Source organism: Cimex lectularius, unplaced genomic scaffold (assembly GCF_000648675.2).
Source record: "Cimex lectularius strain Harlan isolate CLEC.00 unplaced genomic scaffold, Clec_2.1 scaffold6, whole genome shotgun sequence".
In the NCBI taxonomy this organism is placed as follows: Eukaryota; Metazoa; Arthropoda; class Insecta; order Hemiptera; family Cimicidae; genus Cimex; species Cimex lectularius.
Window position 1 is genome coordinate 1384915 of NW_019392677.1, and position 27670 is coordinate 1412584.

General features: G+C 34.9%; 1 protein-coding gene across 4 annotated transcripts in view; it reads left to right on the forward strand.

Annotated features, from left to right (window-relative positions):
- Positions 1-27670, forward strand: part of LOC106673751 (cyclic nucleotide-gated cation channel subunit A) — a 353803-nt gene that overhangs the window by 263721 nt on the left and 62412 nt on the right. For 3 of the 4 annotated variants that reach the window (XM_024225512.1, XM_024225513.1, XM_014405961.2), the window contains exon 3: positions 7853-7975. In XM_024225512.1, the coding sequence (XP_024081280.1) occupies positions 7853-7975 (123 nt within the window). Of the gene's footprint in view, positions 1-7595; positions 7625-7852; positions 7976-27670 lie in introns of those variants that run through there. The other variant, XM_014405960.2, reaches the window with a different exon arrangement.

Here is a 27670-nt window from a genome sequence, read left to right on the forward strand (position 1 = left end):
TAATTATGTCTGTACTATAATTTTTTTAGCTATATTAACAAATTGCATTGCTCGCTTTTATTATTAGTAGCTGGAAAGTTTATAATTGCTTTAAATTCACCATATCTAGGCTTTACTTTACTCTTACCAACCACGTGACCCAGGAAAATTCATCACACCCGATATGTTTTTCACTAAATTTACAGGCAAATTGGCTTCACTAAACTTACTAATTAATTTGTTTATGGCGTAAATGTGTTCGTGCCAATAGTGATATATGACGTCTTTGATATAACACTCACATTCTTCTACACTTTGCATTAAAAATTTTATTAGTTTTTATGTTTTTGGATGTTGACCAAAGGGTTTTTATTGATGAAGCAAGACACAAGATCTTTGTTAAAATACCTGGAGCCATTCCTGGCGTTCGACCATTCTTCAAAGATCACAAAGTTTTGCTCATTAAGTCCAGATTCAACGTATTCGGTGTAAATAAAACAAACCACGGAATATAGCAAAATTCCTAAATGGATTTGAAAGGCAAAAATAACTAGAATAAGCGGACCAGGGTAATCGAATGCAACAAAAACAACACTCAGCAGACTCTACACAAAATCTTACTTTAATTAATTATACTTTATATATATTATACTCAGGTCTAGGTTATGCTGAAAATCTTACAATTTTTCACAACTCGAATGAAATTTCAAAAAGTGATTTTCTCATTGAGAAAACGTTAGTTAAAATTACATATTTTTCCGTCAAATTAGAAAAGAGTTTTATTAAAGGTGTCTCAAATATAAACATACAAGTTTTATATCTCCAAACGTTTTATTTATATTTGTAGTATAATTTTTGCGACTATTTATCGGATACATAAATCCCGTCAGAATGGTAAATTATTACCAGTGTCGAATAACGTTTGTAGGTTAACGTGATATACTGGGATACACTTTTTACCAGAATAGACTGCCTTTCAGTTCTTTCACATTCTGTGGTATGGAAAACATTCTTAAAAAAAATATACGTCTGAATGGTATCTGCGCACCGCACCCATCATCGAGAAAAGCCAAACTCGAATTGAATAGTTGAGTAATTGCTACAAATATTACCTTTTCGCACTAGATATTAATGCTTGTGAAGTAGCGATATATGATACAAAAAAATATTTTACCGATAACTCCAAAGCATGGAGTAAGAGCGCGATGACACCGCACTCTTTAGCCCTCGAGTGAAAGAACAATCACCCGACTAACTAGAAAAATGACAAAAAATGCCATAACTACTTCACCAATCAATATTCCATATATACAGAGTAACCACCAAGATAACTCGTTGTTGGACTAAAAAAAGATGGAATCGAAAAATCACGTCCCACCTACTCTAAAGAACAGTCGGATCACAGGCTAAATCCGACGAGGAGCATAGTATCTATCAGAAATATTCACTCCACTCCCTGGCATACAGTCCACATCACCAATATTATCAACGAAATTCACGAACCCCTAAAACTTTGCCTTGCTCCTAAACCATTTTTTCAGAAGAAGTCAGGCAGGCCATCTGTAATCTCCGGACAACGAAAAGTCCTGGTTTCAACCTGATTCCCATAATACTGTACAAACTCACTACAAAAGCAATTTTCTTCATATCTCTTCAAAACTGCCCTACGAACTACCTACTTACCCACCTTTTGGAGATTTTTTTCAATAAAGATTATTACCAAACCAACAGACCAACCCTCTTTCTTCAGTCTTAGAAACCAATAAGTTATTTGCCTATAATCGGTAACATATAAAAAAAACACAGATTCACCGCCTTTTCCCATATTACACGGTCGTTCCCATTACTCTTAATCACCAGTTCGGCTTTCGGAGTAGCCAATCGACTATCCACTGAGCTAATTGCGTTGTAGAAATCATTGTCAATGCCCTGTCAATGAAGCAGTATTGCCATTGTCATGTTATTGTATATCGTATATTCTTATATTAGGTTTTCACCAACTATTCCTGATTGCAGTATCTTACAGACATACTGCATACATCCACACTATCCAAAACACTTCCTTATTCTTCATTTACCCGATTCTCGCTCATGTCTCACAAGTAGCGTACTCGTTGCTTAACTTCGGCAAAGAATAGTAGCCAAGTTATCTACACCCTGTTGGCATCACAGGATGGACGACGTTCATGCCTTACACTACTTTTTGTGAGTCCGTGCATACGTACCATGTGTATCATTAATTCAAAATTTTCCTTTTTGTATATTTAATATGGAGTTGTAAATGAATAAATTAATTTTAAAAAAGTAGTTTTAATTTTTCTATCTAATATCTCCTTCCACCTCTTCTTCACAACAACCAGCCTATCTCCTTCTGCTCCACTTTTAAAAACCTTCGACTAAAACCTTTCCTAGAAACCCCACGATTCCAATATTTCCCTGTGTATTAGATCCATCATTCAATTCCGCCAATCCTGGCTCCTTCTACCTTTCACCACTCATAAACTACTTTTCTCCTCCCTCAACTTTCTACTCCTCGACTACACCAGTGTCGCTTATGGTGGACTTTCGGAGGAACAAGAGGTTCGTATAAAAAGTCTGATGAATTGTTCTGTCAGTTTTATTTTCGGCAAAATTTATAACCTTTTTGGTAATCTTTGGAGACTCTAGTACCAAAATAAAGTATTCTCTCTCTCTCTCTCTCTCTCTCTCTCCCTCTCTCTCTCTCTCTCTCTCTCTCTCTCTCTCTCTCTCTCTCTCTCTCTCTCTCTCTCTCTCTCTCTCTCTGATAATTAATGGTTGATAGTTAATATCTTCCTACTTTAACACTGATATTCAATTCTTTATTTATCCATCAATAAATATTTTAACTATTGAATATCTAGGTGTTATTGTATAAAGTACTTCTAAGAAGAATCTGTGCAAAGAAATTACGCAAGTTTTCTAACAGTTTATCTTCCTTATAAATCACTTTAGCTCTTCAACCCTAATTTATCTCTGAGATTTATTCCGTGAAAACCAGTTTATTTTGTATTTAATGTATACAAAGTACATACAATCAAAATCTGAATCCATTCAACGGTTTTACTTTTATTTTGGCCCTAAGGATTGAACCGTTAAGAACTTGAGACATAAATCTGCTCCAAAACCAACCGACGTATTTATATCTAAACTTTCCATAACTACTTCAAATTTTAATCATAAAACTCGTCTAGATGCGTTAGGTTTAACATTCAAATTTATTATCCTAGCATATAAATATATTTTTCCTGCAATCCTTTTGAAATGTATAATTACAACATATATATGCTACATGAAAAATATTTGAAATTTTCGACGGTACATTTTAGTAATTTTTCAAGAATAATCTTTATCTCGGTATAGTCTGCATTAAAGAATAAAATCAAATGTTATCAGCCAAGTTTTGGACCTAATTTAACGTCTTCATCAGGGCAAAACAATATTAAAGATGGCTACAAGGTTGTTTTGCCCTGATGAAGATCTTAAATACTTCGAAAGCTGGCTGATAATGACTAAATTAATTTTTTCATCAGAATATATTGACATTTAATATATTCGTGAGCCAAGTGAACGATGTATCTAACTTTAAATTAAAATTTTTTCTTCAAGAAAACACTAAGAAGGAAGTCTAAACAATTTATTTAAAAGGTTAGTTTCTTTTTCTTGTGTTTCGAGAATCGGCCCTTTAGAAATCAAAAACTCGAATTCCTCATAACTCAAAATACTCGTAACCTTATTATTCGAAGGGCCATTTGTCATTTTTGAGATCCCCCTTCCATATTGAGTAACTGTGAAAAATCCTTCGCCCATTCTTCATTTGGCACGTACCGTCCACTGCGGCATCCTTTCTTTCGTGACATATTTGCCAACAAGAACAGATCATCTGGGGCAAAAATATTTTTTGCGAACCCATTCTATAAAATATTTAATGAAAGTAAATCAGATCTTGTAAATAAGATAAATATACAATATCGATTAATAATATGCTTAATAATACGCTTCAAATTAATTTACATGCAACTGTATGCAAAGGGAAACTGTAACTTCTGTCCCCTCCTATATTTTTTTTTATTAGGAGGTTTTGGGATAGAGTACGTGGAATATTAGTTTTTCTGTAGTTTCCCATAAGCCAAAAAGTCTAGCTCTAACTTTTCACGATAGGGTATTCAGCAATAAGCTTAGTTATTTAATGGCAACTATAATCAATGTACATTTTTGAAAGTCCACTCTGATATCATAGGTGCAAACGGTTTTGAATTTGTATCAAACTCAACATCAAACAATAAAAATAAAATTCCGAACATTATTTTTCCCTAAAACGATTTAAAAATTTATTTATTAACGACGAATAAAAATTTATTTATTTGTCATTTCAATTGATAACTTAACTTTAAAAATTTGTACTAATTTCCCCATATAATATCGTCCGACAAGACGATCTGGACATAGTTCATTAATAGTGCAATAGGGCCCACCACTCACGGTCTTATAAAACAAATTTGTCTTATTAGAAGCTACACAGACCAACCACTGAAGATGGCGAAATGATAAAACGCGTCGAACAGCCCGACAAAGGACACAAGAAGTATAGGCGGATAACATAGTCAATCACAAGAGTCACCACCCTGCAGACTACACAGAATCTCTCAATTTAAATGTATTTATTTGCGTGAGTTGTCGATTGTAACTTTAGATAAACCCCGTACTTGAGTTTTTTTCGATTTTCTGCTCAGCTTTGGTGTTGGATTTTTGCATATCCTCGTTTTCAAATTTTAAAATTTTCTAACTCAAGTAGCATTCCTAACGCCAAGATTGTTATTTATTTATTTAATTACTTGCCAATCTAACTTCAAAAGTCAAATTGTACGTCCAACTGCTAAGTACTCGTTTATTTTAAAATGATCGATTTACATAATTATATAAGAAAACATGTCATTTCAGCTTTGGAATACATATTTACAAATCAGGAATCCACAAAATTTTGGATATCCCAAATTCTAGTACATTTGTCGGTTTTCCTTGAATACCTTCTCAAATTGATAGAAGTCGGTATAAAGTCTCTAAATATAAAAACTACTGAAATTACTGTAAACCATACATGAATTTGCTAATAATGGAGCAGGATTAAATGTGTAACAATATGTATGATATTAATAAAAAATTAATTAAAATATAAAAAAACAAATCCACATGAAAGCATTTACATCTAGGATTGCATGCAATAAAATTTTTGTGTTAATAAAATTAATACTGTCAAGCCAAAAGGTGATATTAATAATATGATAAAAAGATATTTATATAAAAATAAAGAACCATCTGACTAAGTTTTATGTACTGTTAGTGTTCAAGATGACGCAGGCTTCTGTACAATGCTTTTAGAGAAAGATGGAGCTAGAAGCTTAAAAGAAGAGCAGAAAAATTGTAGGAAGGTGCTGAAAAGACGAGCGGATAGATGTTCAATACACAATTTAAGACTAACTTAAAGTTATTATAAATTACGATCATAGAATATAAATATATTCAAGTTTTCTGCAAATTAAAATATTAAAAATAAAATTTTAAAAATGAAAAGAAAATGACACCAACAACATACGTCTTTAAATGAAATGAGTAAAAAGCAAATTAAATAAGGCCTGGCGTCAAGAGCTCGTAGATGGCCCCCCGAGAACCTGAGCCGGAAACAAGGAATCGTCCTAACGCGATTAAGAATAGGCCATACACTGTTGACACACGGCCACCTGCTCTTGGGCCAAAGCCCGCGCAGGAGTCCCTTATGCAGAGAAAGGTTGCTCGATGTGTCCCACATACTGGAAACATGCCATGCCTTGGCTCCCTACAGGGAGCGCGTAGGCATGCCATCCAATCTGAAGAAGGTACTCGAGCACTGCAGCGGGTTTCAGGGTCCCCTGTTCCGATTTTTACGGGAAATTGGGGTTTTTTATTGTATATAGTATGTCTCATGTGTTGTGCGTCTATATGTTTGTCTGAGTGCATGTATTTATTAGCGTGAATGGCGAGGGGTGAGAGTGAAATATAACATCATCATCGCCCCTCGAACGATGAGAGCGTATGAGTATGTGTTCGGGGTCGATGGCGGAATATTTATAAAAGTACTCCATCGACCCCAATCTAGTTTAGTTCGAGTATAGGTCGGTGGAGGAATATCAAGTACTCCACCGACCAAACGGAATGAGTGTATTGTATGGATGTATTTATGTGTATGAATGTATTTATCTGTATGAATGTAGTGTTTGTAAATAGAAGTGTAAATACAATATTGACTTGACTTAGCTTGGGGCTGAAATGACCCAGATGTCGGAAGCCCCAGTAACAAAAAAAACAAAAAAAAAAGGCCTGGCCATAAAAGTCGATTACCCGATCGTTAATTATACTCATTCAGCATTTGCAGCGGATGCCCACACGTTTTCTCAACGATCTTCTTTTAAAACTGAACATGAACTATCGAGAAAAAATAGCCAAAGAATTATTTAGACATTATATTAATAATTAAAATGAGTAAGCGTTTGTTGATGATAATGATTCGCTTTTCATTTATTTTTATGTAACACCTTTTTTCATTGGCATACATTTTTTATGAGCTCCGTTGAATTTTCGTTCATTCGAGTTTATCATGATTTCAATCAATCTAAGCGGCTTGAATGTTAAACATTTATTCCTCAGCAAATTTGTCTACATCCGAGTTCACAGAAAAGTGTTTCTTAAGAATACAACGGTGTCTAATATCAAGTTGACATTTGGAATGGTTCCTGGGATACTTCTTCTGGCTGACAGCACTAATAAAATGTTACGTTTGTCGGCTGAAAGGTAGAAAATTCCGATCCCTTAGACAAGTCACTTCAGGGATCCCTTAACAAATCTAGAAAAAAGAAAAATCATATTTTCACTAAGTTTTAAATCTATTAGAATTTTAGTGAAATGGAGTTTGGAAAATGTAAATTCGGTGCCCGGAGATTCAGTTGCACAACACGACGCTTGAAAATACAGTTCACGTACGACGTATGAGTCGTGATGGCTAGTGTTACACAATGGTTATTTAGAAAAACAAAATACAATTTCACCACAGTTTTATTAAAGTTTAAAGCTGGAATACTCTAAAGTAAAGTCGCAACACATATCACGGGATCAGGCAATAAAATGTGCGAGGACAGGCTGATTGGGTCGAGAACATGCTTTCATACTCTTATTTTTCATTACGCTCTATTTTCATAAAAACACTGCTAAGATATGTAAACGTTAGTAAATTATATAAAAAAGTTTCTTTCTGTCTGTTAATTAGACAAACAATTAGGTAAGTTACATACATCTATATGCTACCACTTTTCAATGGCTGAATATGGGAAAAGATAAATAGACGCATGAGGCGCAGCAATATTAGGGCAGCTGTGTAATTAACAATATGATAAATAAATTATAAAAAAATGTATAGAAAACAATAAAACGCCGAGAGAGAGAGAGAGAGAGAGAGAGAGAGCGAAGAAGAAGAAGAGATACACAGTGAGAAAATGTAGAGGGCGATCGAGTTATAAAATTAACCAGTTGAAAAGAAGAAGTTAGAAGAGTCTTAAAGTTCCGTTTGTCAATGTTGCTGAACGTTTCAGTTCGAAATGTATAGATATGTATTAGTATCAGACCATCATTGAAGACGTTATTGGATAACCTGTATATTCTAATAGAAATTTATTTACCAAGACACATTTGTGGAGAAACTCGGCATAATTCTGCTGGCGTTCATCCAATTTTTCTTTTACCTTAATTGCTCTTTTTTTGTCTCTTTATTGTCTAATATCTATCTTCGGCTTATACAATGCGTTAATCCGTGTTCATTCTGTTCTAGGGATGTTGGGGAGAGGTGGAGGGTGTGGCGTGCCCCATGTGGATCTCCATGATGGCTGCTCAAGGTGACCTCCTCAACTCTAATTCGCCGTTGCACCGGCATGAGCCTCTCGCCAATCATCAGGTAAATATCAACATAGTACGGAATTCACTGTTATTAAAACGAAAAAGTAGACAAAGCATCGAAACAAGTCATTACAAGAGTAAGACGCGTTTTTTTAAAATTGAGAAAGGACAGCAGTTGGATAGTCTTTTATTGTTATTAATTTTTTTTAAGAGGGTTCGCAACAGCAAAGGTAATATCAATCCTCGGGGTGCCGGTGTTTTTGAAAAAAGGCCATTGGTATGTCGGGTTCGAAAGCAGGGCCGCTGGATTCGAACCCGGGACCTTTACATTACAGTGATGAGCGCCGTGTCAACGCCTAAACCGTTGCGGTTTTAGTTAGTTTATGATGTGTCACAAACATGACGACTTAAAGCATTATCTCAATTCCTGTTAAAGGGCTGTTTTAAAATTCATGGTGGTAGATGAACGAGAGCCCGTGAACTGGTATTACCGGATCACACTAGCAGATTCTATTTCTACTCAGAGAGGTTTAAGATTCAGTCAAAGTTTTACAAATGAGCGCAAGGAATGACAAATCTTTACCGACGGACGTGAAATCGAAACGAGTGTGAAGAAAACCAACAAGAGTAGACGGATTCAGTGCAGATCAAATGCCAATCAGTTTAATAAATTTTACAACTATTGGTTAATCAAGATAAGTTTTCGATGATTTTTTTTTTTACAAGGGTATTTCGACTACGAGGTTATTTGAACCGTCGAGGTGCCGCTGGATTCGAACCCTGGACCTTTACATTACAGTGATAAGCAATAACAGATTTCGTAAACTAAACTTTAAAGATTTTTTATGAACGCGTTAACTAGGCCAAAATTAATTGTAATTCTGCAAATGTCGTATTATAGCAGGGTATAGTATTGCTCAATTTGATATTCACGGGTCTATTCAAATCTGACGGCATAATTAAATTTGCATATGTACGATGTATTACAGTCAATCTGACATCTCTGTACCTTAGATTACTCAATTAAACGCTTCAGCGTGACAACTTCGACTGATATATGAACAATCTGGTGTTGACAATACTTAAATAAAGTTCAAAGAAGGTCAATTTTTATGGGAATTAGAAATTAATTTAACCCCGTTTCAGCCAGACAGGTCTGGCCAGTGTAATAGTACAGACCCTTCATGAATTTCGTTTCCTGTTTAGCTAAAAATGAAAATTGTTCTCAAACATGTATAATAAAGCGTTTACTTCATTTTTAACAACAATGTTTAAAAAGTTATTGTTTGATTTTGAAATAGTACTTATTTCCTCCTTTGAATTGTAATGACATGGTTCTTTTAAACATCACTCAAAGACAAAAACCCGACATTCGTATATTGTAGTTTATTTCCAACTATACGAATTTTTATTGTTATTGTTATTTTATTGTATTTTATTGCTACAACTCCTAGGCATCTAGTAAATAAGCGATCGGATTTCCTCTTCGGCAAGAGGGATTTGAAGCTGTTCATCGCATGTAGGAAGCGGTGAACGATGCCTAACCCCTCTCTTTGTCATGTACCATGAGGGTTGTATGAGATTAAAGCCAGAAGAATGTGCAAGAACTTCCTCAATGTACCTTAGTGCACTAAAAAAATGGGTTCAGTATGATAATCAATTCAGTATGGGCATGGCCGTTGATCCACCACATACCTTAATTGACTCTCATTGAAAAGGCTGTATTCACAAGCGAAGCATCCAGGTCTTCTCCACACACGGACCCAGTCGTCTGATCGCCACAGACCAAACTGGCATTCATCTATGAAAACAGCCTCCATCGTTCAAAAATCCAACCGATTTGCGATTAGTTTCCCTTTCCACTCGATGCCTTTCCAGCAGTAAAGAATGTAGTCCTGATACGGGAGGACTACATACTATTAGCAATAGAGCTTCTGATGTATGTTTTAGAGCTCATCCTTGTATTTCAAATCGTTTGGAGTTGACTACCTATCAAGGAAGCCGTTAAATAACGGTTCCGTATTACGGTCATCTCTGACAGACGTACATCGCGGTGGACCACTACCTTTTCTTCGATCGAGATTTCCAATGGCCCTAAACCGCTGTAGACCATCGTGGTTGGTAGAGCGCGGCACACCCAAGGCTACGGACGCTACGTCCGTGGTTGGCGAAAGCATCTCCTCTGGCGAGATCTCGACTTAAAGCCATGCCTTTAAGAAAATATTAATAAATATTTTTTATTCAAATTTATTGTTTCACCAAAGAAAATAATTTAAAGACCCAATTAACTCACTCGACAAGTTGGCTCTAGATAGGACAAAATTGAATTGATTTTCTTTTATTCTTATGATTCATCCTTCTTGAAGGTGGGATAATAGGTCATCTCAAAAAACCACAACCTGTTTTTATCCACAACGTTTCGTATTTATTTGAATCCTTCCTCAGGTGAGTTAACGCAATGGTTAAAAAAGTGGTCGTCAGCCATTAATATTTTATAACAATTTATTTTAAAAAAGAGCCAGTGTGGTACTTATTCAGACTAGAAACAAACGTTTTATTTCTACAAACGTCAAAAACGTTTGTTTCTAGTCTGAATAAGTACCACACTGGCTCTTTTTTAAAATAAATTGTTATAAAATATTAATGACTGACGACCACTTTTTTAACCATTGCGTTAACTCACCTGAGGAAGGATTCAAATAAATCCGAAACGTTGTGGATAAAAACTGGTTGTGGTTTTTTGAGATGACCTATTATCCCACCTTCAAGAAGGATGAATCATAAGATTAACTGTTGAGGTCAAAATATAAGAAAACATCGTTTTCTTTTATTATTAATTTATACTGTAAAAGAATTAGATACCCTATATTAAGGTAAACAATTTATTAATGTATGTTTTAAATCAGTGGTTCCCAAACTTTTTTGACCCATGGACCCTTTTTTATAGTCAAAAATTGCCCACGGACCCCTAAGTAAAAAAGCGACATACATAGTATAAAATTTACAAATTAAAAAAAAAAGAAATTTGTTGAATTAGTATTTATTGAAATTATAAATTGTAAATATATAAAAATTACAATATTAATTACTTTTGTTTAAAATAAAATATTAAAAAATTAATGACTAGGATGAGCGTGATGAGATGTTATGAGTGTATATATGTCCGGCTCAATGTTTGTGAGTAGCAACCGCAAATCTCCACGATCACTAATTTCTAGTTGGTTTCTTTTTTTGTGATGAGGTTCATAACGGCACTGAATCCACGTTCTACCAAATATGAAGATGGGAAAACAGTCAACGACTTCTGTACAATAACCCAAAATGCAGAATATAACATTGGGGTATGTTTTTGTAAACAGAATTTGTGGTATCCTTGTTCAAACATTTGTTTAAGTTCATCATTTTGGGATATTTCAGTACTGCTCCTGTATTAGTATGGATTCATCTGTGTTTGCGATCTGAGTTTGTCCAGACGCAAGAGGGTTTAACACCCAGTCGGTAATATCCAAGTGAAGAATGTCTTCAAATCTTTGGTTCAGGTATGAAGAGCCGTTAAGTGTTGATAGTAAGCAAACAAATCTTCATCTCTAATTTACAATTTCGAAATATTTGGAAACTGAGAACATTCTCCTCTTCCGAAGTTTTGTTTGTACAGAAAAAGTTTTGCAACAGCAGATATGACACTTTTAGTTTTGGTTAAATTTAATTGGTCACCTTGTAGTTAAATTTGTCAAATAAATCAGTCATATAGGCTATGTCATTTTGTGAATTAATTAAATTGTGTCGCAAATCATTGTCTTTGCTTTCCAGGAATTCCAACACTGAATCAAAGAGCGCATAAAATCGATTTAAACATGCACTTTTAGATAACCAACTTACTTCTGTTTTATATTATATTATTTTATATTATTATTTATATTATATCATTTTATATTAAACCTTGCGCGGACCCCCTGACGTTCAGAGACCCCCAAATCAATTTTAATTTTCCACGGACCCCCTGAATGATACCGAGGGCCCCTGGGGGTCCGGAGGGACCACTTTGGGCACCACTGTTTTAAATTATCTACTAATAATTATAACTACTTATTATGAATTATAAAAGTGTCGGTTTTTGTTTTTGAGTGTGTATAAAATAATATAATTTTGAAATTGTTGTAATTTTTTTTTAAATATGACTAATCAAGAGTTGCAGAACGAATTTTTCTTTGACGGTGTCTTCAAGAAAAAGGTAGAAGTTTACGATTTGATTTTTGTCCACAAATTTCTTTACTTCAGTTGTGATTTATTTTTTTCTTACCAGATGCCGGAAAAATCTGTACTTTATTTGGGAAAAAAGTTAACGTTTTAATCTGTGTAACGGTGTTGGTATCAACTTGAAATTGGCTAGAGTAGAAAACGCAGTTGCGCTTTATTTTACGACCGACATGTATACCCTCGGGACCTCATAAACCAGGAAGAGCTAAAACGTCAAATAGCCCAAGTCTTTGCCTTCATTTCTCTAGCCATGTTTGAAGCCGAAACGGTTTTGGTAACACCGAGGTAAAAAAAAGTCAAGCGATTATTTAGTACGATTTTCTTCCAACCAATTATCTTTTAAGAATGTGATAAAACAAGGGATCTATCAATTATATGTAATATATAAAAAATACTTCAAGTTTAAAATGGTAACCACAATACAACAAAAGGAACACTCTTTATACTCTCAGAAGCAAACGTCATAAACAAGTCGGCTGTGCTGTCATAACCTATAAAAAAGTTGACATTATAGCTGATAACTAATAATAACGTTTAAAACGTTGTTCTTCTAACAACCAGGCTGAACAACGCCTGCCCTGATTGAAGAATTGCAATGGGTGTGAAAATATGCCGCTAATTAAACAAATGATTTTCCCAAAAGTATTACTACTAACAGCGTCAAGCACTATGAAATTTCGTTGGGTTAAAGCACTCGCTGAATTTCCCGGCAATGAACCTGCTGACTTGCTAGCGAAGCAAGCTACTGTAAATGAAAAGTAGTAATCGCAGAAAAACGTTCTTTCCAGATGTTGAAAGGCAAGCCGATTGCTCATGCTGGGCTTCAACATTACTTGGCCCTAAGTGATCAACAGAAAAAGATATTATCAGAAACATATTATTTGCATATGATGAACCACCCTATACCTAGTGAACATCTGTCAGACCTAATGCCTTAATTTCAAGAAGACTAGGTTTTTCTTATTCCGTGGTTGCGTTCTGCATGGTATTATCGGGCCTTTAACCGATCTATCCTAATAAATAATTTATTAAAAAGAGTATATTTTAAAATATAAATGCTTAAATAAATATTATTGTTTTTCAAGTGATATATTTTTATTATTTAAATGAGGCACGTATCAATAAACCACCTGGCGTAAGGGGTAACTACCGTCAGAAAAAAGAAACACGCATAAATACGTTTCGTCCTGTAAATATATAGTTTGCTAAATGAGATTACTCTCTCTCTTTTTCTCTCTCTCTCCCTCTCTCTCCATCTCCCTCACCCTCTCACTCTTTCCCTCCCTCTCTCTCCGTCCCACCTTCTCTCTCCCTTCCTCTCCCTCTTCCTCTCTCTACCCCTCTCTCTCCCTCTCACTCACACCCTCTCTCTCTCTCCCTCACTCTCTTCTTCTCTCTCACTCCCTCTCTCTCCTCTCTCTCTCCCTCTCTCCCCTCTCACCTCATCTCTCTCTCCCCTCTCACTAACCCCTTTCACGACTGCTCTCGCCCCTCTCACTCACCCCTCTGTCAACCCCTCTCACCCCTCACCGCCATCTCCCCCTCTCGACCCTCACCAACATCCCCCCTCTCACTCCCACCTCTCTCCCCTCCCCCACCATCGCTCACCCTTTCGTGTCCATATGTAGTAGAAATTTACAACAATTTGCTGAAGAGAACTTTTTTACTGAAATGCAGACAACACAAGGCCCTGAAGATGATCTCAATAAAGATCGAAACGTTGGCACGATAAAGCAAATGTTTTCTGAAACCTACATCACACCAGACCGCATCTCACGATTTCAGAATAACTCTTCCCTGGTGTCTATCTTTCTATCTAATTTCACGTCTTTCAATCTGTCTGTCAATCTATTGTAGTTGCTTTTCTTTCAAAATATCTCTTCAAACTAATTATCTAGTTGCATTGCTTTCAATCTATCTACCAATCTATTTTCATCTCTTTCAATCTATCAAACAATCTAGCTTTATCCTTTTCAATCGATTGGACAATCTATTTATCTAATTTCCAATATCTTCTTTAATTCACTAGTTTTGTCGTCCGCTTGACCAATTAACATCATTCAATTAATTAAGGCTTTTTAGTTGAGACAAAAAAGTCAGTGTCACGAGCGGGATTCGAACCCCCCCCCAGTTATTTTGATAAATGAAGACTTGCATAACTTAAATAATGTTATCGTTTAATCAGTCAATCTCAATGATGACTTTTTTATCTCAACTAAAAAGCCCTAATTAATTGAAAGATCTTCTTTAATGTAGAACTTCTAACCTTATGGAAGGTGAACATGAATGAACATTAATGTGATGTAAAAAAAAACGCTTTGTGTTTCATAAGTAATTTAATTATCCAAGGAACACAAGATGTGTTTTTTACAATCTATTTATCAATCTAGTTTCATCTCTTTCAACCTATCTACCAAACTATGTAACTATATTCGTCCCTGTCAATCTATCAATAAGCCAAGCTTTATCCTAGTCAATCGATCTGTCAATCTATTTTTGACTATATCTTCTTTAGTGCAGAACTTCTAATCTTTTGGAACTGCACATTAATGCAATGTGAAAAAACGCCATGTGTTCAAAAAATATTTAATTATTTATGGATCACAAGACATTTATTTTTATTATTTATTATATTATATTATTATTTGTTATTTTATTTATTTATTTATCTCTTTTCATGTTTTTCAATCTATCAATTATTTTCCAATTTTTCAAATTATCGGCCAAACTATTTATCTAATTTCATCTCTTTCAATCTATCAATGGATCTATTTTTCTAGTTCCACCTCTCTCTCAAACTATCAAGCTATTTATCTAGTTGCATCACACGCAATTTATCAAACTATTTACCTACTTGCACCTCTGTCAATTTATCTTATAAATCTATTTATTTAGTTTCTTCTCTTTCAATCTATCGATCAACCTGTAACTTTATGTAATATGTCTATCAGATCTATTTAATTAGTTGCATCTCTTTCAATCTATCTATCTTTCGTTAAGCTATGTCATCTAAACAACACTTTGGTTTTGAAGTCACGATATTAATCAAGTATAAAATTAGAAATTGCATTCATATCTCAGTTTCTACAGATCATTATGTCAATATGTAAACGAATTTTGTAATCGTTAGACAATATTTATTATAACTTATGGCATTTAATTGTTGATGTTGTGTGGTTGTTGGCATTGAAATGTCAGTTCTCTCAGGTTTCAATATTTTATGGTATTTATTCAAACATTTTCTTACACTTGTAAAAATGTGTGATGAAGGGCAAGACTTCATCTCAAAACATGTAAAATTAATACCTGCTGTAAGAAATGTTAGTTACTCCAGGATTATTTGGCTGGATAAACTTGTTAAATATTTAAACTTGAATTTAGAACATTTCGTTATTTCCAATTACTGGATTAGATGTAAAATTTCGTGCACCATTCCCCACTCTCAGCAATCATACTCTCCAAGGCTCATTGAGTCGAAAATAAAAAGATTTCTTTCCTCAATTGTTACATAAATCACGTAGTGTGGAAACAAGATATTCTCTCGAAGAATACGAGAATAAAAGGGAGGTATTATTCCAATGAAACGCGCCTTGGTGGAAATTAGTGCGCCCTCGGCGGAAAGAATGCTGCTATTTACAGAGTCCACATTTCCCCTTCTCAGGAAACGCACAACGACCGCACAGCAAACAAACCCCATAACTCATGACTGACAGTTACTACTTTATTATTTGCCCATAAATTATTTCCCCTTAGAGGCAACGCTGAAACATGTAAATTGTCCGCTTATTCTACGAAAGACTGTTCAAACCTTCACTGCTTAATCAAAACGATCGTTTTGGATTGCGCACCGACTATATAAAGTGTGTGGAATATAATTTAGACCACATGTGATATACAAGGAAATTGATAAGAAAATCTTCATCTAAACAGATAGGAGTATGTAATTAAAGGTTATGGAAAATAAAATAAAGCAGTACGCTGATACGCTGGCATAATGGCATTTTCGAATGCTGTGTGAAGCTGATATTGCAGCACATATCTAATCATCTTCACTATTGCCCAAACATCGGCCCAACACAGTCAGGGCACTCTGAAGAGGAGAGATGGCCTTTAGTGGCCCATTTTGGAGAAAGGTTGGAACAATGGCTTTGGGAGCGGTCTCAGTAAATACATCAAACGAGACCAAGGTGCGAAGTAGATAGGTATCGTGTCACCAACATTGATCGACCGTTGTTTGTACATACAGGTTTATGTAAATAGTTCAGGAACACAAAGCTGCTGCAGCTACTATAGGCCATTCAGACATTCTGGTCTAATCTTAGGCCAAGGGTTGGCCAGTGTCCCAGTATGTGAAGGCAAGCTCATGGCTAGCGTGGCATGGCGCCCAGCTTGGTGAACAAAAAATTGGCCAATCATGACGCATAGTCTAGAAGAGGCATTATATACATTCCAGTATTTTTTAAATTATTGACTGTCACTCAGGGTTAGAAAACCTGGGTAGGTGTTTTTAGCTTGAGTTATTGCCATAGTTTAGTAAAACCAATTGGTAAGCAACTAGTAAATTTATCGTACTGCTGTACAAAAATGTAAATAATAGGAACAATGTTGTTTACATTCAAGTGTTTGGATTTTTTGGATATTTTATTAGAATGCGTTGGAATATTTAGTAAAATTCCGAAACTCATCAGCGCAAAAAAATCCTTTTTCGCTTTCATACTTCTCCCTCAATGAAGTATTTGTCAAATAAGCCCATATGTAATATAATAATAATATGTAATAATAATGTAATAATAATAATAATGTGTAATGTAATGTAATAATATGTAATAATAATAATAAGCGGAAATAATAGCAAGAACTGATGATTTTCTTTTCTTGGTAATTCTCACTATCGAATAACCTGGATCTCGGTATGGTCTGAATTAAAAAACAAAAATTTTTAATTGTTATCTAACAAGCTTTCCACCTATTTTCAATTATTTTAGAAAAGGAAATTTATTAATTTTTTAAGAGAAATTTTATGGGACTTAAAATAAAGTAATGAGATTTATTAAAAAAGGGGGAATTACTAATTAAAGAAATGATTTTTTATATCTATATGTACAAAAATATTAATATAATTTATCAAAATAGTCAAATCTTTATTACAATTAAAAATTAGAATTTTTTACGAATCTTCATAAGGTCTTCGTGATTTTTTTGGGTGCATCAACTTTGTAAATAGCTATCCTATAAACTTTTAAAAAATTATTTTTAAATAACTCTATGTTCTTTTTCAAATTGTAATATTGCTGTACATATGTATAAAACATATTTTATTTAATTAGTAATTCCCCTTTTCATAATAAATTTCCTTTTTTCTCTATTAAAATTTCCTTTACAAAATTTATAAATTTCCTTTTATAATATCATTATGGTTGATTCAACAATCTGTAAAACTATGTTGGTTTTACAAAATTCTTACAATGAACATTCTCTCATTAGAACCTTCAACATTCCACTTAATTTCACTCAACCTCAATTATGCATAATCCTTTGTAACCTGTCATATTACTGATCAAAGGAATGAGTTAGCCTTGCAAAATCACATTATGGAATTAACTGTTCCGTTTTTACAAAGCAGGCTTACATTTCACCGACGAGGTTTGGTGTAATCAAAGGATTGTTCGAACGAAAAACTCACAAAACACACACACTTATTACAATTGGAGGCAAAAGCTGAGACAAAAATGAATCATGTACAGAACTGTGGTCTTATTGATTAGCAAAAGAAGAATAAGGAGTAGGGTGGCGTCTACTTAAACTATAAAAGATTAGAACTAGTTCACGAATTGAAATATCTTGAAGTGTATTTTGATGCTTTATCCTTAATGCATGATGAATCTGCACGGTAGTCCAGTAATACACTGGAGCTTACTTATAGTGAACGCTGTCCCTGTCTGGATTTTTTTTTTTTTTTTTTTTTTTTTTTCAATGGATACCAGGGACTGGAGGAGTTCCCTCCTGAGTACTGCAGCTGAGCTGTACAGCTTATTGTACTTTATCCCCGGCTCCATATTTTGGGGGAGGGCTCGCAACACAAATGTGAACTTGAGCCCCCGTTGTACCGGTGTTCTTCCATCGAAGAAACTCATTTTTGAAGGGGGTTGGGACCAAATTCAGGGTCGCTGAGATCCGATCCCGCCCCTTCCATTGATGAGTGCCGTGTCAATTTCTTTCAATTGCGGCCACCGGTCCCCTTAGGCGTCAGAAAAAGTCCAGAGGCGACGGTGGGGATCGAACCCACGACCGCGGGATCTAATAGCCGAGAGTCTGACGCCTTAACCACTCGGCTACCGCGGCCCCTCCCGGATAGAAGCTGTCTGGATAGAAGCTCTCGAATTCAGATACAACTGGAATAAACAAAGCTACGTGCAGAGATTAATGTAGTTGTTTAGAATTAAGGGATATAGTGTCTAACGTGTAAAGCTGCATGTGCTATTATAGCCAATGTGACCCCTGTTTATTTAAAAACAAAAGAAATGCTTGCAGTGTATAAAAGTAAGTTTCTTGTTTTACACAGAAGTTTTATGATTAAGGAATATTGAGATGGAGGGTTCAGAAGACAATGGATTCATCCAGGATTAGTGTCTAGTATAAAAGAACAACCTGAAGGACAATACACTTCTTATAAGATATTGACGGAAGCAAAATTGATGGTGAGTTGGATGCGAATACCTTGTGTTCAACAAGGAAGAAAACATTGTACACGAAGAAAATGCAGGCTGGCTGAACTTGGCTATAATAATCCAATTGAGTGCAATCAAGAAAGCATTGGAGTGGGAGAAACAGTTTCAAAATCAGCATAAAAGTCGTTGCGTGATTGTGTATTCTTACAGAGGTGTCTCATATTGGTTGAAAATTTCCCAAAAAATATACTATCCAGGAAGTTTTGGGTGTAGCCTTGAGGGCGTGGCAACCTCTTTAAAGGACAGGCTGGATTCGTGACGGCCTCTGAGTCGGCAGCGGACGGCGGGTGCTTTATCAGAGGCACAGTTGGGTTAGGGTACCAGATCCTGTCTGCATAGACGGGGGAGAGTATGCACTACTACGGTGTAGCAGTAATGTTCCACACTCCAGCCCCTGCTACATGGGAACGGACTCGTAGTGGCTTAGTGGCAATGCTTCTAGCGGGAACTTACAGAAGAGGCTGTTCTTCTAGCTGTGAGCTCCGCCCAAGCACTTGCGTATGACCCCGGCCTCACGGGATACGAAGGATCGGACCATCGAAGCGTATAGCGTTGAGGACGCTCAGACTACGCTGACGGAGTCCCTCGAGAAGTGGCGGATGGGAACGGATAGTGGTCGGTGGTGCCTACATGAATGGTGTCCTTTACCTAAGGCAGTCTCCTTTAGGGGGTGGTTAGCAAGTCCACTTTAAACAAAACCGCGGGAGGAGCGGATCCGGAAGAGTGGCCTTCTCTATCTAAAGAGTGCGTGGGAGACCATGCTGATGCATTTCAGCTACCTTGGATAGCCCTTTAAGCGCGGCATACGGTCAATGCAGAACCAACCACCTTTTAAGGGCGACCGAGTATTTCGGAACGCATGTCCAGGAAGTTTCCCTATTCAAAATATACATTACTGACTTCCCGGCGTGTTTTTTTTTCCGGCGTGGGAATTTGTCACGGAGTCACCACGACCAACACTGGCCATGACTTTTTCGATGGCCCCTTATACGCCCATAGAATATCTATATCAGGCACTGATCCGGAGTGATGTACTCCTCCCCACTAGAAGCGGTACAATATTGGTAAAATTATAAAACGTTGACGTAGTGCATGCCTTGTATAGGTTCGTGACCGACAACAAAATTCAAGTAAATTCCTTGTATGAACGTGACACTTAACTGTCAACCTCCCGATGAAAAATGGTATCCACTTATCCTCCCATAATTATGTAAGGAAGGAAAAGACCTCAAAGAAGACGACGCCTTATACAAAAATGTCTTTTCTATACAGACTTCCTTCTCCACCTCTTCAAATCCAACATAAATAAACACAAAACAGCAATATCTCACTGGCACTCTCAACACGACACGCAAGAATGGCACAATTACACAGAAAACAAACACTTTGAGTGAGTAGAAATATTTTGATTGAATATAAAAAATATATTAAGAATTGTATAAATTCACCTTTTTCCATATCCTACATATATTTGTTAAATGTAAACAATGTTTGTAAATCCCGGCCCTGAAGATGATCTCAATAAAGATCGAAACGTTGGTACGATAAAAAAAATGTTTTTCTGAAACCTACATCACACCAGACCGCATCTCACGATTTCTGAATAATTATCGATTAACGGTCACTAATCACCACACATGACACTGAACTTTCAACCTCCCGATGAAAGATGGTATCCGCTTTCCTCTCATATTTGTGTTACAATCTGGTACATGTCGATCATCCAATCCATCCGTTCTCAAAACACGAAAGGTGCGTTCTGACGATTCTGCTTTCATTGAAAACCGTTGAGCGAAATTTACCTCGAGAAGCTGTGGTTCATAAAACTTGATCGACTTAAGTTTGATCCAGTTAAGCTTTGTTGTTGAATTCCATGAGTCATACCGTTTAAGTTGAAACGTGACTTAAAACGCATGAGCAACTTAGTTGACGCTTTTTCCCGTTTACCTTTACACTGGGTTGTTTTTATTTAATGAACTGTTAAGATACAAATGTACGCCGTAATTGACATAAAATTATAAGAATTTAGTTATAAGAATGCCTTTAGAATCTCCAACTTACATAATCTGAATTGTTTCTTTATATATTATGGAAGAGGGTACATTGTTAAGAAAAATGATTTAATAATATTTACTTAATTTGGTGGTAACAATATTTTAAAACAAGAAAGTTCGTTATTTGTTGGAACTAAACACACCATTTATCGTTTTTTGCTATTTATTTGCCCTAATGCATTTGGGCCACGTCCCTGGTCTCTCTCTTCAGATCTACAATATTAATCAGTAAGAAATCTTTTTTGTATACCCGCCTTGCTATTTACCTAAATTGAACTCACAGGTTAGCAAGACTACAACGGTTACAAAAACAAGGAAGTCTCAATTACTTGTCATTAGATAACGTAAACTATATGTAATATATATAACGTAAACTATACAAATATATAGTGAAAAATAAATTTTAACGTGTTAAACATTTACCGTGATGAATAATATTTTATGACGGTTAGATATATCAAATAAATACTATAAATATAAGTATAGAGTTACTGTCAATAAAAACAATAAATACTAGACAACATTATAAAATGTGGAAACAGTAAATAACAAAAATAAGATCAATCATTATAAGAATAACAATAAAAATACATATGTAAAAATAATAAATAAATGTACCAATAGTATGTATGCTCACTTTAAATAATATTCCCCTTACTATCTATGTTAGTTTCATAAACATTGCAAATATTCTTATATTGGTAATTCATTTTCTGTCTGACAGTTTTTATTTTAACATTGTTTTCAGTGAAGTTACTGTGACTAGTTTCTAATAAACTTAATTTATTTTCATATTTTTAGTTTATAAGAATTTTAGCATTGTGAAATGCAAATTTATGTTTTGTTTCAAAAACATGTTGAGCTAATTCTGTGGTTTGTTGCTGATTTATGGCACTTTTTCGTGTTGTTTTATTATGTTTTTAAGACATTCCTGTTTTTCCAACGTGTCTTTTTGCTGACTTTAATTTGTATACAATTTTACTTTGTTCCTGTTATTTATGTTACCTCTGATTGTTGGAATGACAGTGCTTACTTTTTATTTTAAGTAGTTGTAAAACAGATATCCTTACAAATATTTTATTTTTTTAAATTATTTTAAGTATTTTTTCCACTAAACCAGCAATGAATATAAAACCTACATACTTTTTTTGTGTTTCACAACTATCTCTATTGTAATTATTATTCTACAATTTATTTTTTCATTTTTTATAGCTAGATTTATTAGTTTTTAAGGGTAATTTTTTTGTTTTTAAAAGATGTGAAGATAAAAAATTCAATATTCGATCACGTGTATCCGGTTGTTTTGTATAATTATCAACACTAAATTTGTGATCATCCGTTCTCATTATTAATAAATATAGAAATGATATCGTTTCATTACGTTCAATCTCAAATATGAATTTAGTTTTTGGGTGGATTTTATTTAATCTGTCAATCAAATATATAGTATAGTTCAAATAAATAACCAACAGTCTTGATTTAAAAAAATGCTTTAGTTCGATTAACAAATGCAATTGCGATGGCAATGCTCTGCGTGGCGTCTTTGGTGATTATGATGAAACTGGGACGGGAATAGCGTGTTTATCTACCCCACGCAGCAGCCTTCTGGGTTGTACTTTCCTAGTTCCTTAGGAAGTGTAGTACCGTAGTTCACTATGGTCTTTCTTTTAAGGAGTGCATTGGCTGTCGTCTTTTCCCTGTGATTTCTTTGTTTCCCAGGTTCCATTGAACAGAGATGATATAAGTGGCTTATTGTTCCTACTCATTGCATAATCGACAGTACGTATCATCATTGAATATGCCCATGTTGTGAGGATGTTTTCTCAGATGTCAGTGACCGGTTAGTAGTCCTATCACTCCTCTGATATTACCTCTCTCTAAGCTTTTGTAAGTCTTGTGAGGATTGTTTTAGCTTACGTTTACTGTATCTAGCGACCATACAGTTTATCCTCTTCTCCTTTTGTCTTTTTTAGATACATTCTGTGATGGACAATTCTGTGTTTGTTTTTATTATCCCTAAAATAGGTTTAAGGACTACATAGTCGTCTTAGTACAAAAGTTGTCGAAATTTGACGATTTATGAACCCCGTGGACTAACAAAGACGGCTTGATGAGTATAAATACAAAAAAATGAGAAAATATGTTCACTTTTTCCGAAAAGAAATCAAAATTACCCGAGTTATTTTTGCTGTTGTGAATAACAAAATTAAAATAGTACCATATATAAGAAAGAACAATAGTTTATAAATCGAAAATAGATAGCTTTCTGTAAAAACGAACAAGAACTGATTTATGTCGTAAACAACTTTAATTGATAAAGAAAAGTTAAACTGTGAGAACGCCCATTAAAAGTTTGTTTTTAAAAATAAGTTTTGACGTTTTTATAAAATATAAAACGCATTACAAGTTGACAGTATTGTAGATTCAATCGTAATGTTATGCACTATCTAGATAAAAATTTAGGTTAAGTAAAAGTTAAAGATAAATAACAGGGGTGTTTCAACTCTGTACAAATGAAGACTGCCAAAAAGTACAAAAACCTGGCTATTTAAGAGACCTAATCCGGAGTTCACCAAACCCCTTTTGCCTGATTTATGTCAATATCCAAAGGAGAGAGAGACGCTGGGATGTATTACTGCAAATGACAGTTATAAACTGTGCCTAAGGACGCAAATTACACCCGCGGACTTGAAATTTCCATCCTATATGTCAACGTCCTGACTGCCTTTCTGGGCCGGTTATAAATTATTTTTCCTAGGCTATTATTATACCAATCATAATGGTCAAAAGATATTGGTTGGCTTTTCACTTTTTAAGATAGCTTCAACTTAATAGTCATTAAAAATCGCGCTCTCACTTTCTCCAAAGGTATTGAAGAAATAAATTTATTTACAAAAAATGCAACATAATAGTAAATAAAAGGTTTTTAATACAACATTGATGTAAAACCATTTGCTGCAAGTATTTATTTAAAAACAAGGATAAATACATACAAACTAAGATTAATAAAGCAAAATTAAATCTTGTGAACTACAATACACAGGACGAAAAACACCCATAGAGGTACTCTAAAATTAAAATTAAAATAAATTACTAATTAAATTGTTCCACGAGCTCTCTGCTGTACTCAGATACACTCAATACAAACCAACCAGTACTCTGCAGTTTTAAGAGTCAATTTTTTTCGATGAAACTCTTGAAACTCTGTTAGAGACCGAAAAGAGAACTTGAACTTAGCAAAAATGGAACACTCAGCCATAAAATGAAAAAAACGTCTTCCCAGCGGAGGAATTACGTTTTTTGCCCTTAAAGTACATGGCAGATGTGATTTTCGCAAGGAAAAAAGTTAGTTGCGTCTTAGCAAACAATATAAAGGAGCTGTTTACAGTAGCAGACACATAGGTTGTTAACAGCAAATAGAAAACCAAGTGACCCATAACAGCCTTGTGGTACACTAAAGTTTCACAATTTGTTTCCTGCCTTTCAACAAACATTCTCTCAAAAGTAGGCTTTTGGATACATCCCATAATATTTTAATTTAATCAGGAGCATTGGATGTGAAACACAATGGAAAGCATTAGACATATGATGAAGGTTTAAGGCTTCTCATAGTTACTTTCAAAAGAATTTATGATCTATCTTAAAATGGATCAGCAGTATCAGTTAGTCAAAGATTCCTCTTATTTACATACTTTTGAACGTAGACTATTACTACTCACTTCGCTTTGTTTTCCTTTTTATGAGGCAGTATGTGTTTTTGTGACTCTTGTAAATACAATAATGTTCATTAATATGGTTAATGGGAAAACCAACTCAAAGCCGCCTTTTGACCAAAGTAAATGGAAAACTAAAACATTCTTTAGTATCTTATCATGTAAACTTAAGGATTTCTGTTAGTATCCTACACTGAGTACATTTTTCTTTATTCAGTCTGGTCCTCCACTTTTTGGACCACTACAAAGGTATTCTTGATTGAGGTAGATTGGATCGTATACGAGTTAGAAAACTTAGGTGGTTATGATTGTATTACGGTGTAGGTATATCAGCAGTTTAAATTATATAAAGTTTAGGGCCAAAAATGTCCCCTTGTGGGACACCGGCTTGTATCCGTCTGACTTCCGAGCACTAGTTGGCGCACCTCACTCCATATAAAGCATTCCTGGGTGCCAGACCCTATGAAAAGCATGGGCTACATCTAGGAACGGACCCGAGCAATACCCTTTGTTGTTTTCTAGAGCAGATGAGATGGTGGCTTGTTGGAACGTGGAATGGTGAGGACGGCATTGGTGAGAAGGAATGATTAAAGGAGTACCTAGGATTGGTACTAAGCGTTTCAAAATGAATCTTACAAGGATTTTGGAATGAATAATAATAAATAATTATATCGGGACAATATTGATTGTGCAGCTCATGTTACTGAAACGTATACAAGCCAATTCAAAGTAAAACTAGTTTTGCAATGTACAGATCAATCACGTGCCAGCTTTTACAATATAACTGCCAAAAGTTGATTAAAAGCCATAAGAATTCGTAAATTTTTATAATATACTTAAAAATGGGTGGAGGCAAACAGTGGATAGAAAAATAAAACCGAAATTCTATTAGAAAAATTGAAACAACTGGAATGTTGAAGCACAGAAATGTCTTTAAAAAAAAACATTTATCTCTGCCGAGGTGGATTACTGTTGAAAAATTATATCAGCAGCAGCGGCCGATTCGTAAAGTACTCATCCGACTGCTATCGTAAAATGTTTCATTTTTGTATTTGTTAAATTATAATAGCCCTATGTTGGAGAAAATACTACCTGGGAAATACCAGGGCAGTTGTGAAAAGCTCTCAGAGACTCGCCAGCTGAATTTATTCGTCCTTGGTACCAGTGATTAAGCGAAATCTGAGCCTAATCGATATTTCACATTGGAATATAATAAGCTTTATAACTCTATCCCGAGACCTGGCCTAAGCCGTTAAAACAGTTAGGAGTTGGCCCATAAACGCCATTGGGCATCCCTCCAGTGAATTACCGGACTTAAATTAACCCTAGAGATGCGTCAGAAACGATCAACCGATCCCACTTCGAAAAACCTAGTCTGCCAATGTGAATTTTCACCCTTGCCAACAACAGAAAAAGGCGTTTTTCTGGAAACGGAAAACATGCAATCAATTATGTATCATTGATGAAAATAAAATTTTTAATAGATTGATTTTAATAGATAACAATTTTTGTTATGTCATTCCTAATGTTAATTTTTGCATAATATAATTTTTAGTAAAATTATTCATATATTAACTTGAGTTTTTGATTAATTTTTAATTTATTACCATACTATAGTGCGATATGCATTTTCAAAGTCAGTTGAGTAATTTTCTCGTCCTCCATCATTAAGTTTTTTGTTTTATATGTTGCTAGCTTGATCTGGATCGATAATTCGTAAACTGAATTTATATGTATTCGTTTTATAAATTTTAGTTCCATTTTAAAACATATATAATAGTATGCAATTTTTTTATAACTTTAAAGAAAAATAGAATTACTGTTAGGCCTATCTATACAAATGTTCTTGTGTGTGTGTTAATTATAAAAACGAAACCTACTGAACCGATTTCTATGAAACTTTCACACTTTGTTTTTATTAGTGCCGGGCGAGTTTAGAGATATAACACGGGCATCTAAATAATGGGCGTCAGGATTTACAAAAAAAAGTGATATTTCAGGAATTTGCGGCGTCCCTTTTCACATCTGTTTTCTCAGCTTTCCGGCTCCAGGTTTGATACACGTTTCCCTCGTCTCTCGAAAGACGATTTGGAGGCGATAACAGTCAATACACGCAAAAACTACTCTACGCTCTTTAGTCGCAAAAAATCGGTTACAGTTGCAAAACTACTGATACATTATAGTCGCAAAAACTACAGAATTGGTTTCGCTGATATAAAAATAGGAATATACAAACTTCACCGTTGTATCTTTATTATAAGCAGCAGTGGTCTAGTTAGGAGAACGGACGTCCGGCATGTGGCCTGACAGACGAGCATTCCACTCAGCCAAACAGTCAGAACTGTCAAAAGTGATCCAAGTGAAGGTTTATTTAGTATACAAAGACAAAGACAACAAAAATCGATTTTGTTTTATGTGTGTAGACGTAAACAATTATAAATTATGTAAAATGTTATTAAACATGGTTTTACCGAACTCGTACCTTTTAAATTAAATGTGCTACACAGTGCTGTTTGCCAATTAGATTTATTATCATTTGGAATTTGTAAAGCGAAAGGTTGTAAAGATAATATGTTTTGTAAGTTTCTTACTGTTCAGTATTAATTGTGATGATTTTTACTGTATTAGAATTATATTTAATCGTATGTACTGACTTTTTGAATCTGTTGTAGAATTGTATTTTGGTATTGTTTAAAATACGACCAGAACGACAACATATTGAACGTAGAATAATATTAATATTCTTACTGAAATTCAAATTTAAGCATGAAAGGAAGGGGTTATTTACCCCGCCCCGAGGAATATCGAGTACTCTGGGGTGAGTGTGTGATGTCTGGAGAGTAAAAGTAAGTTATTAGCAAGAATGGAGTGGGTTTAACCCTGCCCCGAGGAATATCGAGTGCTCTAGGGTGAGTGTGTGACGTCTGGAGAGTAAAAGTAAGTTATTAGCGCGAATGGAGTGGGTTCAACCCCGCCCCGAGGAATATCGAGTACTCTGGGG